Source organism: Stegastes partitus, unplaced genomic scaffold (assembly GCF_000690725.1).
Source record: "Stegastes partitus isolate 25-593 unplaced genomic scaffold, Stegastes_partitus-1.0.2 Scaffold487, whole genome shotgun sequence".
NCBI classification, from domain to species: domain Eukaryota; kingdom Metazoa; phylum Chordata; class Actinopteri; family Pomacentridae; genus Stegastes; species Stegastes partitus.
In genome coordinates, this window is record NW_007578218.1 from 336,122 (window position 1) to 350,203 (window position 14,082).

At 44.8% G+C, this 14,082-nt stretch overlaps 1 protein-coding gene across 1 annotated transcript; it reads left to right on the forward strand.

Moving 5' to 3' along the window:
- Positions 1-1,862: 1,862 nt before the first annotated feature.
- On the forward strand, positions 1,863-8,277 carry LOC103361117 (carbohydrate sulfotransferase 1). Its single transcript, XM_008287125.1, has 3 exons — positions 1,863-1,946; positions 5,794-5,965; positions 6,900-8,277. Exons 1-3 carry the CDS (start codon positions 1,944-1,946, stop codon positions 8,027-8,029), a joined length of 1,305 nt encoding a protein of 434 aa, XP_008285347.1. The 5' UTR covers positions 1,863-1,943; the 3' UTR covers positions 8,030-8,277.
- The last annotated feature ends 5,805 nt before the right edge of the window (positions 8,278-14,082 follow it).

Here is a 14,082-nt window from a genome sequence, read left to right on the forward strand (position 1 = left end):
GAATTAAATTTAGCTGTCTCTGCTGACATTCTAGTGGGAAAAATGAGATTTCTTTTTACCTGCTTATTGCACATACAGCGAGGGAGGCCCGAATAAAGGCGCTGCTGTTGTTGTTGTTGTTTTGTTTTGTTTTTTTCTTTCGCGCTCTCAAATGAGATGAAGTGTATGGAAACACAAGCTTTGCTCCACAGGCAAACTTTGTGAGACCTCCTTGTCACAAGCTGACTGACAGGTAATCTGACTGACGGATCACGTCTTTAAAAGAGGAGCGGAAAGGTGCCGAGCAAGCCCAGATATAGCAAAACAGTGAGTGAGCTGAGGAGTGGAGAGATTTAACATTTCCATCCACTTCATGATGAAATACTTCAGTCGTGTTAAAGATCAGATAGGGGGGTAAATCAGAGAGATACGAAAAAAGACAGAGTGCAGATTGGTGAGGCATTTGTTAAGAGCCCGAGAGTTCTGCAAAAGAAAAATGAAAGCCACTTTGAATCTTTAATGTAAGCGCATGCATATCTGATTCTGTGCTCTTCACATGTGCGTGTGGTGAGGAACAAGTGTGGGCACAGCTAAACGAAGAGGCCCGTGGAGGATTCGGCTCTCGCTCGCAGGAAACTCAACTTTTTCTTATTTGCCTGTTTCAAATCTCACCGAGAAGCTGTGGGGGCGTTCGGCTGCTCGGTGCCGGGGAATCAATGCTGTAGGCAGGCAGAGGGAGGGATCTGTGCATAGAGCAGCAGAAGACAGGCCACTCTTGTATCACTCACAGGGTGTTCTTGGCAGCTTGTCGTCCTTTGTGCGGCAAAAAACCTTTGACTGGAAATGTGTCTCAACCCTGTAGCACCAGAAAAAGCTTGTTCTGTATCTGCGTAGGTTGATATTCAGCTCCTCCGGTTCCAGTTTTCTGAAATAATTTCTGCTTTGGTGTATTCGCTCGCACTGCCTGCGAGGTTTGAAACACAGCTTAGGTGAGGGAAGGAAAGTTGGAACAACTAATAGAAAGTTTAAGTCGTCTGATGATTTGGCAGCTCATTCAAAGGCAGACATGATAGGATACAAGCGAGAGATGCTGCTGCTGCTGCTGCTGCTGCTGCTGGAAAACAGCTACAATTATTTCACACATCTCTCTGTGAATCTCCGTAAAGACACTCTTTAGCCAGCGTGACTCTGCCACAGTGGGAGATAAATCTGAAAGATGGCAAACAGAATCCAGCCCCTCATTCCCAGGAGTAATGGAGCTGTCACTTGGCTAAATCTGACCCCGCGGTAACCCCCCAGGGGCGATGATATGGTACCCATCCCTCCACACCAGGGGGGTCGGCAGCATCTGATGATAGCAGCCATCCGCACTGGAATGAGGAAAAATAGAGGTCATTGTGTCACTGTAATCCCAGGGGGAGAAGTGTGTTTGTGTGTCCATCTGAGGGGTGTAGTGAGCATCCCTGCAGAGAGAAAGTGACAGAGGAGGAGGAGTGACACTCTGCCGGGATGCTGAGGTGATTGCTGATGCCTGGTTGGAGCTGATGCCTTCATGAAATGTGGGAAATATCTCATCCCCCTCGCACCTGCACACCGCTTTGAACTACAGATGGCGACGGAAGCGCTGTCACATTTTCAGCTCACTATGTAGGTTGCAGATCGCATGCATTCTCCAAGACGTAATGAAACGTACCCTACGGCATCAAAGCGTAACGCACGGCAAAGACCATCCAATCTAGAGACTCCGCTCCAGTAAGCCTGTGTGGCTCTCTGGAGGGGCGAGACTTGCCTTTTCGCTCTCTGCCTGTCTCTCGCAGCTCTCCATCCATGGCGCATCTCCAGCTCTGAATCCACTTTGGACACTCCGGTGGGCAGCGCGCACACACACGCACACACACACTTTTACAAATGCAGCGTGCAGGACTGGACCGGCTGGAGGGAATCGGGTCTGATCAGAAGCTTTGATGGTAAGGCAACGTCTTTTTTTTTTTTTTTTTTGGTGCCTTTTACGCGCAGAGATCCGCGACTGAGCGCTAGATTATAATGAGAATATGAGCAGAAAAATCACTAAGTTACCCAATAATTTGCCCAGAAAGTGCGTCTGAGCTACTCAGTGGTGAGTTTATAGTGTCTCACATTATCGGATGCATCTGGAAATCTGTTTATTCTCAAGAAAATTACACTTAGCAGCAAAGAAAGGTTGAATTTGAGGTGGAGTTTATAACAGCATCCCATCACTGTGTTGTCAATGTGTTCACATGCTAATTTTGTTTGTGTTTTTTTCTCCCTAAACTGTTACATCCTCTCACTAAAGTGCCTTGTGTGGATGCAAGTGCTCTCATATTAATCCCAATCCTTATATCTCGTCATAAGTAAACTTTAAGTTGTGTTTTTCTGTCTTAAACACCTGAACTTTCCTGCTTTATTTGTAAAGGAACCACAATCCTGTATGGGAAATGCTACAGTCAAGATGAACGAGATCAGATGAAGTATTTACCTTTTCCTACAGTGTTCTTCCTCTTAGTGCCGTTTCTGTACGTGTGTTTGTGTTTTTGCGCTGGAGGAGTCATGTAGGACAAGATTCATCTGTTTTTTTCCTCCTGTGTAGCCCCGGGTCAGATGCATCTCCTCTGAACGCTGCAGTGCTCTGCTCTGCTCTCTGCCTGTGGCTCTGCATATGTGTGCTGCTGCTGCTGCTGGTTCAGAGAGAGAGAGAGAGAGAGAGAGAAATGGATATAGCAGAGGCAGAAAGACCAACTGGAGGCTTTGAAACTCCTCTCGGTGCTGCTACTGTTGCTCAACTCTCTGTTTTTCCAGGATTGATCACCGGGCTCTGCCAATAAACAGCCCTCACTCGGAGGATCTGCCGAACACGCCGAGGTGCCTTAATAGAAAAATCTTTGGCACTGTCACATCCCTCAATCACTTGCATCCCAAATCCCTCAGTCCCACCTTCATCACTAACTCCTAACCTCGTTTGTTGGCTTTATTTTCCACAGAGGCAATTACCTTCCTTGCGCCATGCGCCGACACTTTTGCTGCAAGCTATGTTATCTCAGCAGCAGCAGCAGCAGCAGCAGCAGCAGCAGCGTCTGTGCTCGCTGAATTTACAACTGAAAGCCTGCCAGTGGAACATGAACCACATAGAATGTCGTGTTGGACGTTGACAATGATTAGTTCAGTCTAAGCTACGCTCAGGCGCTTAATTGTAAGAAGATGTGTAAACTCTTAAATGTGAGGAGATGGAAGAGGCTTGATGAATCAGAGGGTCCAATCAATGAACATCACTGGAGGTAATCAGACACAGAGAGTTTATTGTGCTCTTTTGAGACAGTAGCACAAACAAACTCAAACTAACCTGAGCTTTCAGTGCTTTTATAACGGAGACTTCAGGGAGTCTCCTCCTCTTATTAACCAATTCAGTGAGATCAGATTTTACCGCCTTCTGGGCTTCCAGAATCGCCAGAGCTCGTCCCTTCTGGTAGGTTCGGCTCTCTTAATTGGATATTTTTTTTACAATTTTATCCACGACCTCGGAAACACAGCGTCCACATATGACCATCATGTGTCATCAGATCGACTGTTTACAGGAAAGAGATCACACAGACATAGTCAGAGATGTAATGAAGGTCTACAGGAAATAATTTGATATAATCAAGGCCTCGTATGTGATCAATGGTTGCTATCTTTGCCTCCTCTCAGAGCAGCATATCCATGTGCGTCTGCATTTCAATGTTTTGCTCTACAAGAGTAATCTTTGGCTGATCCTGTCCCTGAGGCTTTTATCCCCTGTAAGCACTGTTATTGTGTAAGGGATACAAAAGCTGAGACCATCTGAAGCCTGCAGTCCCCTTCCAGCTGTTGACAGAGTGTCTATTATTCCTGGTGTGAGTCCCGACGCAGGAGGAGCCATAAGCCAGGGAGAAAGGAGGACTTGCAAATCAAATTGCTTTAATCCATTGAAGCATCTGTCTTCATTCTCCAGAGGGCAGCAGGGTGTGTAGCAGAGGAGCGCTGAGCCCTGATCACGCCTGGAAAAGGAAAACAAAAACCTGTCACTGAGGAATTACACGATGTGGCTTTGGTCAGCCAGCTGTGGAGTACATGTGGGGGTATGGATGGCAGGATGTCCAAATTGACAGTTGAGGTTTTTTTTTTTTTGGTTTTAAAGTGTCAGTGATGGTGAGAAGGTCGGTCAAAGTTTCTCGTTATCTGCAGTCATTAGTGCAGTCGTTATATTTCACAGTGCCTCCCATCCAACAAACGGAGAAACAGCTTTAAAGTTGCTCTGAAAACAAGAGACAAACAGTACAGCGTCCCTGTTTCTGTCATCCTGTCTGCAACAACCAATCTAAGAAAAAAAAGTTTTGCCTCCCTGATGAGTTCATTCTGCGTTCGCTGTTTTTAGCCGTATTCAAACAGAATGGCTCATGATGTCAGCTTGATTTTTTATTTTTTTTCTCTCCACCACCCCCCTCATCCACCCTCACCCACAGAGTAAATGTCTTTGGTTTGGCGCTGTTTGTGATTAATGGAACATCAAAAGCTCAGTGTGATACATTCCTGAGGATATGAGTCTGCCAGGGACACATAAACATCATTAATGAACGAGACGCAGAATGGAGAGCGACGGAGTGACAGACGCGGGGCGAGGAAGCAAGCAAGCAGGAAGGATGTATTTATTTTTGTCAGTAATATGACGTACAGTATATTTACCTGGGGTTTGGTAATGATTGCCTCCGTGCAGCCACTTTGAGTGATGGGGAGACATTTTGCACCCAGGGATCTCGTGTGATTACCCGCCATCCGTTTGGTGTATACGGACAAATGGATGGCAGCACCTTTTTTTTTTTTTTTTTTTTCTAAATCCATTTGGAAAATCACATCTCCCTTTGCTCTTTCATGCCCACTGGCAGAGAACTCGGAAGTGTACAAAGGAAACTTCTGCGCTCATCTGTGTGAAGACAGCTATATTTATCTGGGTATGTAGCTCTCTACTGGGCTTAGAGGCTTAATTACCCAGAAGAGAGGAAGGCAAAAAGAAAAAAAAAATGAAATGCAATTATGCAACAGTGTGCTGCGCAGTATCCCGAATACTGGAGCTATTGTAGATGGGGGACTTTACTTCTACCATTTCTCACTGAAGATTTGACCTTTGAGTCGTGTTTTTCTGCATAACAAATCTGCGGATCCTTAAGGAAACAAATCCCAAACCTTTAAACTGTTTATTCAAAGCGTTTAAGCTACTTATTGTAGAAATCCTCAAAGGTGCCGTCTGTTTTCTTTCCTTGTGAAGACAGAACATTTGGGGCTTTTTTTTATTTTTAAGAAACACTGTGAATGTGCATTTTAGAAATAGTTTGACATTTCAGTAAATATTCTTTAATGAGCAGATTCAAGTGGGGTTTTTTTTTCTTCCCTTCAGGATATATCTAGTCTATGCCAAACTAAGCCAATCAGCCGCTGGTTTATATTGACTGTGCAGTGCATTTCCACAAATGTCAAACTGGTGCTTTACTCACGGAAACTGCTGTTGCACGGGGCAAAGGTCCCCATACTCAACTGGCAGGGGAAATCTGAAAATGTTAATGACATGCACTATACCTTCAACTGCGGAAGCGCCCTTGGGCAAGATTCTCAACTTCTCTAGCGAGAGCTGCTCAGAAGGCCATCACTGGAAACCTGCAGGCGTTGCATGTGTGGAAGCTGCACATGCGTAAAGCTGGAGAAAGAAAAAAAATAATAAAATCAAAATCAAATCTCATTGCGTGTTTGTCTCTCTGTGCATTTCCCCTCCTCTCCCGGTGGCGCCAGCGTGAAGGATGTAGAGCCAGAGGTGGGGGCAGGATGGAGTGCTCCTGGAAGACGGTGCTGCTGCTGGTGTGTGCGTCTCTGGGGGTCCAGTACACGGCCATCCGGACCCTGAGGGACTCCATGTCTGGACCCTGTCAGGGAGCCTACCGCTGCCAAAGCAGATACCACAGAGGTACCACATGATGGCTAATTCAGATTGTCCCCCCTCATAGCGTATTAAATCTGTCAGTGGCTGGTGTGTGTGTGTGTGTGTGTGTGTGTGTGTGTGTGGGTGTGTGTGTGTGTGTGTGTGTGCCTGTGTGTGTGTGTGCAGGTATTTGCTCATATATAATGCAAAAACAGCATAAATAACTCAGAACGCATGCTGTATACTGTTACAGACTTTGATTGAACTGCACCAGCAAACATATAAAGATCCAACGCTTGATTGGCAATTTAATTCACATAATAGCTCTTTTTTTTTTTTTTTTGAATAAAAGTCTCCCAAGAAATCAGGCTGCAGCCCCACTGCTGTTACTGACACAAAAGAAAAAGCAAATCATTAAACGAGGGAATTCCCCACAAGCGGAGAGGATGGAGAAATGAAATGTGTGATTCGTTTTTACAATTATCCTCCAATTTATCTCCATTAATCCTCTCTCACAGCGCAGATGTAGCTTCGCCACCGACGAGCTCCTGTGTACAAAAGTAACATCCCCCTTTGCAATCAACTCCTCATCAGCAGTAATTACATGTTAGCTATTTGAGCTATATTTAGAGATCCGCCATTTCATAAACCCCCTCGGTAACCACTCGCAGACAAGCAACTTACTCAAGCATGTTTACCCTCTAAATTATTTACACTTTATTGGCTTGATTCAGTAGAAATTCTGGACTAAAGATATGACGAAAAACTTCGCTTTTATGAGCTGAAATCATTGTTCAGAAATAACTCTTCCCTCATTCGGAAGCTTGAAACAACTAAATGGGTAATAACATGTTACGTAATGAGTCATGTAAAGCTGCTCTGCTGATTGCAAGAAGAAAACTTTATGAAAGTGAGTCAGTGTCACATAATGTGAATCAGACAGAACAGCTGAAAGCTCTTTTGTTTTTCTTCCCTCAAGACTCCAAGTGGAGAGCCTTGTGCGATGACAGCTGGGTGCCCATTGAGTCGCCTCGGAAGCACATCCTGCTGTTTGCCACCACTCGCAGCGGCTCCTCCTTCACCGGGCAGCTCCTCAACCAGCATCCAGGGATCTTCTACGTGTTCGAGCCTCTCTACCACGTCCAGCAGGCCTTCACCAACTCCAGCAGCAGGCTGCGTCGCACCCTGGACCGCCGGGCGCTGCTGGGAGCGTACAGGGACCTCCTCCTCAACCTGTACACCTGCGACCTTCACTTCATGGAGAACTACATCCGGCCTGAGCCGCAGGACCACGTCACCAGCTCCTTCTTCCGCCGGAGCTCCAGCCATGCCCTCTGTTCCCCTCCCGTGTGCTCGGAAGGGGTGGATGCGACTGCCTCCGATCCACCCGATGAGAGCTGGTGTCCTAAGAAGTGCGGGGCGCTGAACCTCACCTTAGCCTCTATGTCATGTCTGTCCCGAGGACACGTAGCCATAAAGACAGTGCGGATTCCCGAGGTGGGGGACCTGCGCACTCTGACCGAAGATCCACGTCTGGACCTGAAGATCATCCACCTGGTGAGAGACCCCAGAGCCATCCTCGCCTCGCGCATGATGGCGTTTTCCGACCAGTTTCGCGCGTGGAAAATATGGAACGCGACGGGGCGGCAGCCTCGATACGTGGACCTGACGCAGATCACCAGCACCTGCAAGGACATGGCGGCTTCGGCGGAGACGGGCCTGCAGAGGCCGGCGTGGCTGCGTGGACGCTACCTGCTGGTGCGATACGAGGACTTGGCGTTCAACCCGAAGGACAAGGCCGCTGAGATGTACAGGTTCGTGGGGCTGGAGGTGGAGGACAGGGTGAGGACGTGGATCGCCAAGAACACCAACAGCAACGCGTCGTCTCCGTCTGAGTGGAACTACAGATACTCCACCACCAGAGACTCCAGAGCCACGGCGGAGGGCTGGAGGCTCCGTCTCGGTTTTGACATCGTGAGAACGGTTCAGAATCTGTGCAATGACACTCTGGCTCTGCTGGGATACAAGCAGGTTCACTCTGCAGCCGAGCTACGGAACCTGTCGCACAGCTTAGTGGAACACAGGACATTCCAGCCGGCCACGTGGTAGATGTTAGGAAAGGTTTCTGGTATCTATTTATTTATTTATTATATATATATGAAGTCTCAAGTCTGTCAAGATGCTGATAAAATGAATGTAATTTATCTTATTTTTGAACAACGCCTATAGTAAATTTAATATCACTTGTATTTTCACTTTTTACGGTTTTGTTAAAGATATTAAAAGTGCCAAATTTCAAGCGTGTGTGATGCTGAAAAATGATGCAAAAATAAAGTCCGTATATGTGTTGAACGCTCTCACTGACGTGTGCAGCAATTAACTGAACTCCAATGCGATTAAGTTACTATTGTTGTTTTCTTACCTGTTAATTTGCTCATAATTTCAGTATTTATGGAGCTTAAATGGCAAAAAAAAGACAGAGTCCAGGTTCCTGACGGTGACACAAACAGGAAAGGATTTATTTGTTTAAAGAAAAGGCGGGGGGAGGAGGGGGAAGAGAAAAGATAAGGAAAAGAAATTACAGGGCTTGCCTTCCAAGTGTCTCTAATGCATTTTGGAAAAGGATTAAAATGTCACATATCGTGGGTAGAAAATCTTTCGCCGGTGAAATCTTCCGCAGTGCACAGCAGCTCTGTTTTCAGGATGTCAGAAATATGAGAAATATTTGTTGTTTCTTTCACTGTAAATACTTAAATAGCGATCAAGTGTTTTAATGCGAGCGTGCAAACGTTATGTACTGGATGTGTTTAGACATTTTTGTCAGTGTGACTATACTGTTTATATTTTTTAGAGTTTTTAAAATAAATTATTCATATGTAAGTAATGCACATCGACCACACTGCTGAAATCTTCTTGCAACCAAATTTGTTTGATGTTGGGTTCTTTTTTTTTTCTTCTTCTTCTTCTTTAATCCTGAGAGGAAAGTGGATAAGTGCCGGAGTTTTAGGGCTGAAAACAGAGAATGCTGCAAATTCGCCGTCTTTTATCTTGTAATCCCTCTGTATTCGGTTTGTCTTTCAGCCAAGTTTCAATCCTGCTGATGCGTTTGTAGCTACAGATGTGTTTTTGACTCAAGAGAGCCTATAATGCGCGCGCTGTGTTTCATTTTAACTTTGAACCTAATAAGAATATTACCAGGATCATTCAGCGCCGTCTGCATTGAAGTACAGTCAGAGATTAGACAGCTGCAGGTTCTCTGCCATTTGAAATTGGTCTTTGTGTCTAAACAGAGAACGGAAGCGTGCCATCTCCAGACACCAGCCCATTTATTTCCATGTAGAGCTGCTCTCTTGAGATAAATGCTGGAAGTAGTTTCTGAGGAAGAACTCATTGCGTGCACCGTAGACAAACCACTGATTGACTGCGATTTTCTGGCCTTTTAAATGCAAACACTGCACCTTCCTATGGAGGCTGCAATTGTAGTCTGCTGTGCGCTTTAATGGTTATGCCTCTTAAGAAAGCTTCTCCGCGGTGAAAGAAAGTGTGCAATTTGAGTGGAACGGTCATGCTGTTCTGTGAGAACTATTAAATCTGAGGTGAAATTGTCCCTTTAATAATGTATTTTTAGACGCCCAGTCCTCCCCATCCGTCCTGTGGCCGGCCTGTAGCTGCTGACACCAGGGATATCTCAGCACAGCCCAAAGAATTGATCTACAGATCCATATGAGGAGAAACAGGATTTAAGATGCATGGAGAAAAGAGCTGCCGCCTTTCTTTGAACTTAATCTGCAAGGCTACACAAACTGGCCATAAAGCAAAGCTTTATGACACCCGCGGAGATGTGCTTCATCGGTTTTTCCATTCCCACCCTGACACACAAAGCTGCGAGTGGCCTGAGTCAGCCGTCAGCTAATTACCCATTTCTTCTGCACTCAATACCGACAACCTCTTTCTGTCTCCTTAACTGTGCTGACAAATTCAGCTCTTATCAATACTGGAAACAAATATGAGCTGCATGCTGATTTTGGGAAACACAAAATAGTCCACAGTTCGTCTGTGCCACTGGCTCCTGACTCCCCTACAGATCTGTCAGATGAACTCAGCGCCCTTCCATCGACAGTATTTAGCCAAATCAAGCCACCGTTACTTATATAGCACATTTTTTTATATAGCACAAGTGTTTTCCAGTCGAGAGATAAGAGTGGCGTGGTCAATTTACCCGACAAGTTTAGCTTATATATGAGAACTAAACCCCAGACAATTATTTACTATCTAAGTTTATCTTGTGAGGACAACTATATGAAGAGAATAGATAGACTGGAAAAGAAGTCTGTCATAATAAGTATAATAGAAAACGAGTAAAAGTGAGATCAAAACTGCAGAACAATGAAAAGCGAGTGGACAAGATCAGACACTTCAACCAATATTCATCACTCTTTTTTCACTGACTGTCCATCCATCACTTTAATGGAACATTCCATCATTTCTCAATTATTTTTACCAATTAAAAAAAAAAATCTTTATACTTCATTTTGAGGATTTTTCCACTGTTTTTACTGTTTCAACCATTTAATGCTGACATTCAGATTTTTATTTCAACCATGTACCCATAACTCCATTTGAACTGTGTGCATTTTTTTTAATTGATCTTTTTAAATTATGACCATTTCTAATGAAACTGTGTTCAGCCGACAAGTTATAATCAGTGAAGGGAATTAGACCATCCTCTACCATCAGAGGTATATTCATTTGAATTTAATTACTCAAATTAAGTAAAAAGCAAGTTGTTGAAATGAGCATTTCTATTGAATTCAAGCGGAATTTTAAGTGTCACAACTTAACTACTGTTATTATAAACACAAATTTTCGAGCTTCGAAATTAAGTTGCTCCAATTAGATATTCTTCAGTAGTTTTGGGCTTTTCATTGCAAAATTTTGTGTAGTTAACTTTCTTTGTGTGTGTGCAGTATCTTCATCTTGAAAAGGACAAATTTGAGTTTAAATTGCTCACAATTGAGTTGATGCAATAATTAACAATAATTAACTATTATTACATCAATCAAAGCCATCAAAACAATGTCTTAAAAGCTTTATCTAAACTGATGAAGTTGAACTTTATTCTTACAAACTCTGCATTGATTAAGTGGTGGGAATAGGACCCCTGTGTTACTTTAAATAGTGGATTCATCATGTTTTAACTGTTTAGACTTGTCGACTGTTAGACGCTAACTAAACTTGCAGGTACATTTTTTTTATTCGCAAAACTGCAGAAGCTAATTCATAATTTTTCCACATTACCACCAAGCCAGAGCCAAAGCGCCAAAAATACTCCCTGGTTGGAAATTATTGATCTACGCTGTCCTGAATGGACTGGAACAGGTGCACAGGTCAGAGTCGATACACACAGCGGTGCAGTCAAACATGTGCACTGGGGCTTTTTGTATTTCTGGAAATGGTTTGTGATCATACGGAGAGTGAAAACGCTGACGCCCACAGCACCTCAGAAGGCACGCGAGAAGCAAGCAGGTTGCTTTCAGATGCTCATTTGGGTGTTTTTTTTCTCTCCCGTATGTAAAAGAAAGCTGATCTTGCACCAGCTTGCACCGGGAGGTTGAAATGTCGAAGCAGCTGGGCGGCCACGTGATTTGCATGCGCGTGGATAACAGAGAGAGAGCGATTTGCTTTGGAGTGTTGAGATATTTTTCATTAAATCTTTTATTGCGGCGTAATAAAGCGAATAGCGTGATAAATTCTGTGAAGATGGATGCTTGTTAGCGGAATAAAGGGGAACCCGCGAGCTGAGGGGCTTTGACTGCTGTGATCTCATCTACAATGTGAACAGCAGCAAGACAAAGAGTTCTCCTGCAGGGATTAATAAAGAACCGCATTAATATTCCGACTAATATCGTGTTTATTATCTCAGAATCACCGCACGCGCATGATTTGTCCTAATTACTGCCTTTACTAAACAGCTTAAAGTGTGTTTTCTGCGAACCGAGCTTCGTCTAAGTATTAAAATTCAAGACGAGGAGAATATCACAGCGCAGGTTAACAACTCCAGGCCTCGAGGAGCAGCGACTCGGCGTGAACCAGCTTCCGACAATGTTTTGATAAGCACCCTCTTGACCTTCCGGCACCGCCGCCGCTGCGTCGCCGTCAGTCGAAACCGGCTCCATCATATAAATCCCCTCCTCTGTTCTGTCCCGACGCTCGTCTGTAATCACGAGCTTTAACCGTTCGCGGTTCGTAATGAGATGTGGGAGCCGAGGAGGTCGCGAGGCGTCCTTGGAGTTGCTCCTCCAGCTGCAGGTGTGTCATCCAGGTTCATTATCCCGGGGTTGATTCTTTATGGTCCTTATCTGGGCGAGCAGCCAGAAAGACTGCAAATAATGAGCTCTCCGCGTCGTCACACTGACACATAACCGCGCGCTTTCATCAAAATCAATGTCATTTCGCACACATGCATGCATGCAGAAACGTACAAGTGCGTGCTAGTGGCTTGAAAAAGGTGAGAGCCAGCAGGGAGGCGGAGAACAATTTCTGCCCTTCTGTGAGCTCCGCAAATTGCTCTCCTTATAGGAAAGCATTGATTTAAGAAAGGTCAGGGGTTGGTGAGCGGAGAACACACGACGTATCGACAATCTTGTTAAAGTGACTTGTGAAAAGTGTCGCTGACGAGCGGGGAAACATCACCAGGAAATGGGGTGTTCCTGTTCGGCAGACAGCGTTTAGCAGTGATGTCAGTTTTCTCTCAGCCTCTTAAGCGCTGAAGGGCTGCTGTTGTAATTTCCTCAAAGTAAATGCACGCAGTCTATCATATCTGAACGTTTTATTATGAGAAAAAAATCGAACACACGTGACATTTAAGCTCCTTTTTTTTTTTTTTCCTTCCTTCTATTGACGTGGCCATAAAGTCCCAGTAGCACTGACACCAACGCTTTGAATTTTTCACTCTCCTTACTGGGGGCCAAGGATGTCATTTATGGAGAGATTAAGGAGCATTTAAGGCAGAATGAAACCACTTTGAGCCGCAGTATCTTTATTACTGGAGCCACACAGGCCCTGAGCAGACATCAGCCTCTGTCACACCCATCATTCAAATACTGTTATTTCCCCCCCATGCGCGCAGCACACATCCACACAAACAACCCCAGTGCAGCCCTGCTCCTCATCGGTCATCGTTACCTCGCTCTCTTCTCGCAGCGTCTTGAATTTTTTTTTCCTGAGGCCGACTGTGACATCTTTTGTCGTGGAACTTGCATTCTCTCCCCGGCGTTTGTTTCAGTTCACTCACGGATTATTTATTGTGTTTTTTTTCCCCCCACTGATCCTAATAAGGGAGGCTTTCATAGCCAACATCAAACGGCAAGCTGGCAGAGCTGCGTCTTGGGTAGAGCTCCTCAAGGTAAGGAGGGCCCCACGTCACGCTCAGCACCGTCAGCGGCACGAACACGCAGTTTAAAAAGATACCAACAAGTATTCCACGTATCCGTGAGTAAGCCTCCCCATCAGCAGTCCATTTGTGCATGTACTATCAACTGTCAGCAAGATATAAATCACTGGTTTACATCTTTACAATAATTTAATGCTCAATTGAGCTCGTCCTTTTTTGCTCTGTTGGGCAGAAAACACATTCCATAAGGGCGTATGGTGATTGCTAAGCCGCCGTGGCGCCGCAAAGGGTAATGAGGTATATTACAGTCTGAGGTGATGGGCATTAGAAATTTAGATCTTTCTTTCTTTTCTTTTTTTTTTTTTAAAAGGAGAGTCTGTGCTTATGAAACGTCGCCTTTTTCATGATGCACGACGAAGAAGCGGCAGCAGCAGCAGGAGCTCTGGCGAGAGAGCGAGAGCTCATCTAGAGAGAGAAAATGAGAAATAACACAGCGTCAAGCATGAGGCAAGTAACAGCAGGCTTCGTCTGAGTGGGTAAATAACTGAATGTTCGCAGCGAGCCTGTTTGTACTACTGTCTGTCTTTGCTTGATCCTAATGAAAGTGGAAGGAGTGCTCAGATCCTCGACTAGAAGAAACGCAGCAACAAAATGCATTAAATAAATATTCTATTAAAGTTGAAAGCCCAGCATTCAGAATCCTGTTTAAGTAAAAGGGAATGTGTTTAGATGTATGTCTTCTTCTGCAGAAGAATTCCCTCCGATACTG

Bases quoted from the DNA above. Each gene is read 5' to 3' on its own strand.
- LOC103361117 (XM_008287125.1), top strand. The intron at 5,966-6,899 runs GTACCACATGAT...TCTTCCCTCAAG, and splicing joins CCAAAGCAGATACCACAGAG to ACTCCAAGTGGAGAGCCTTG.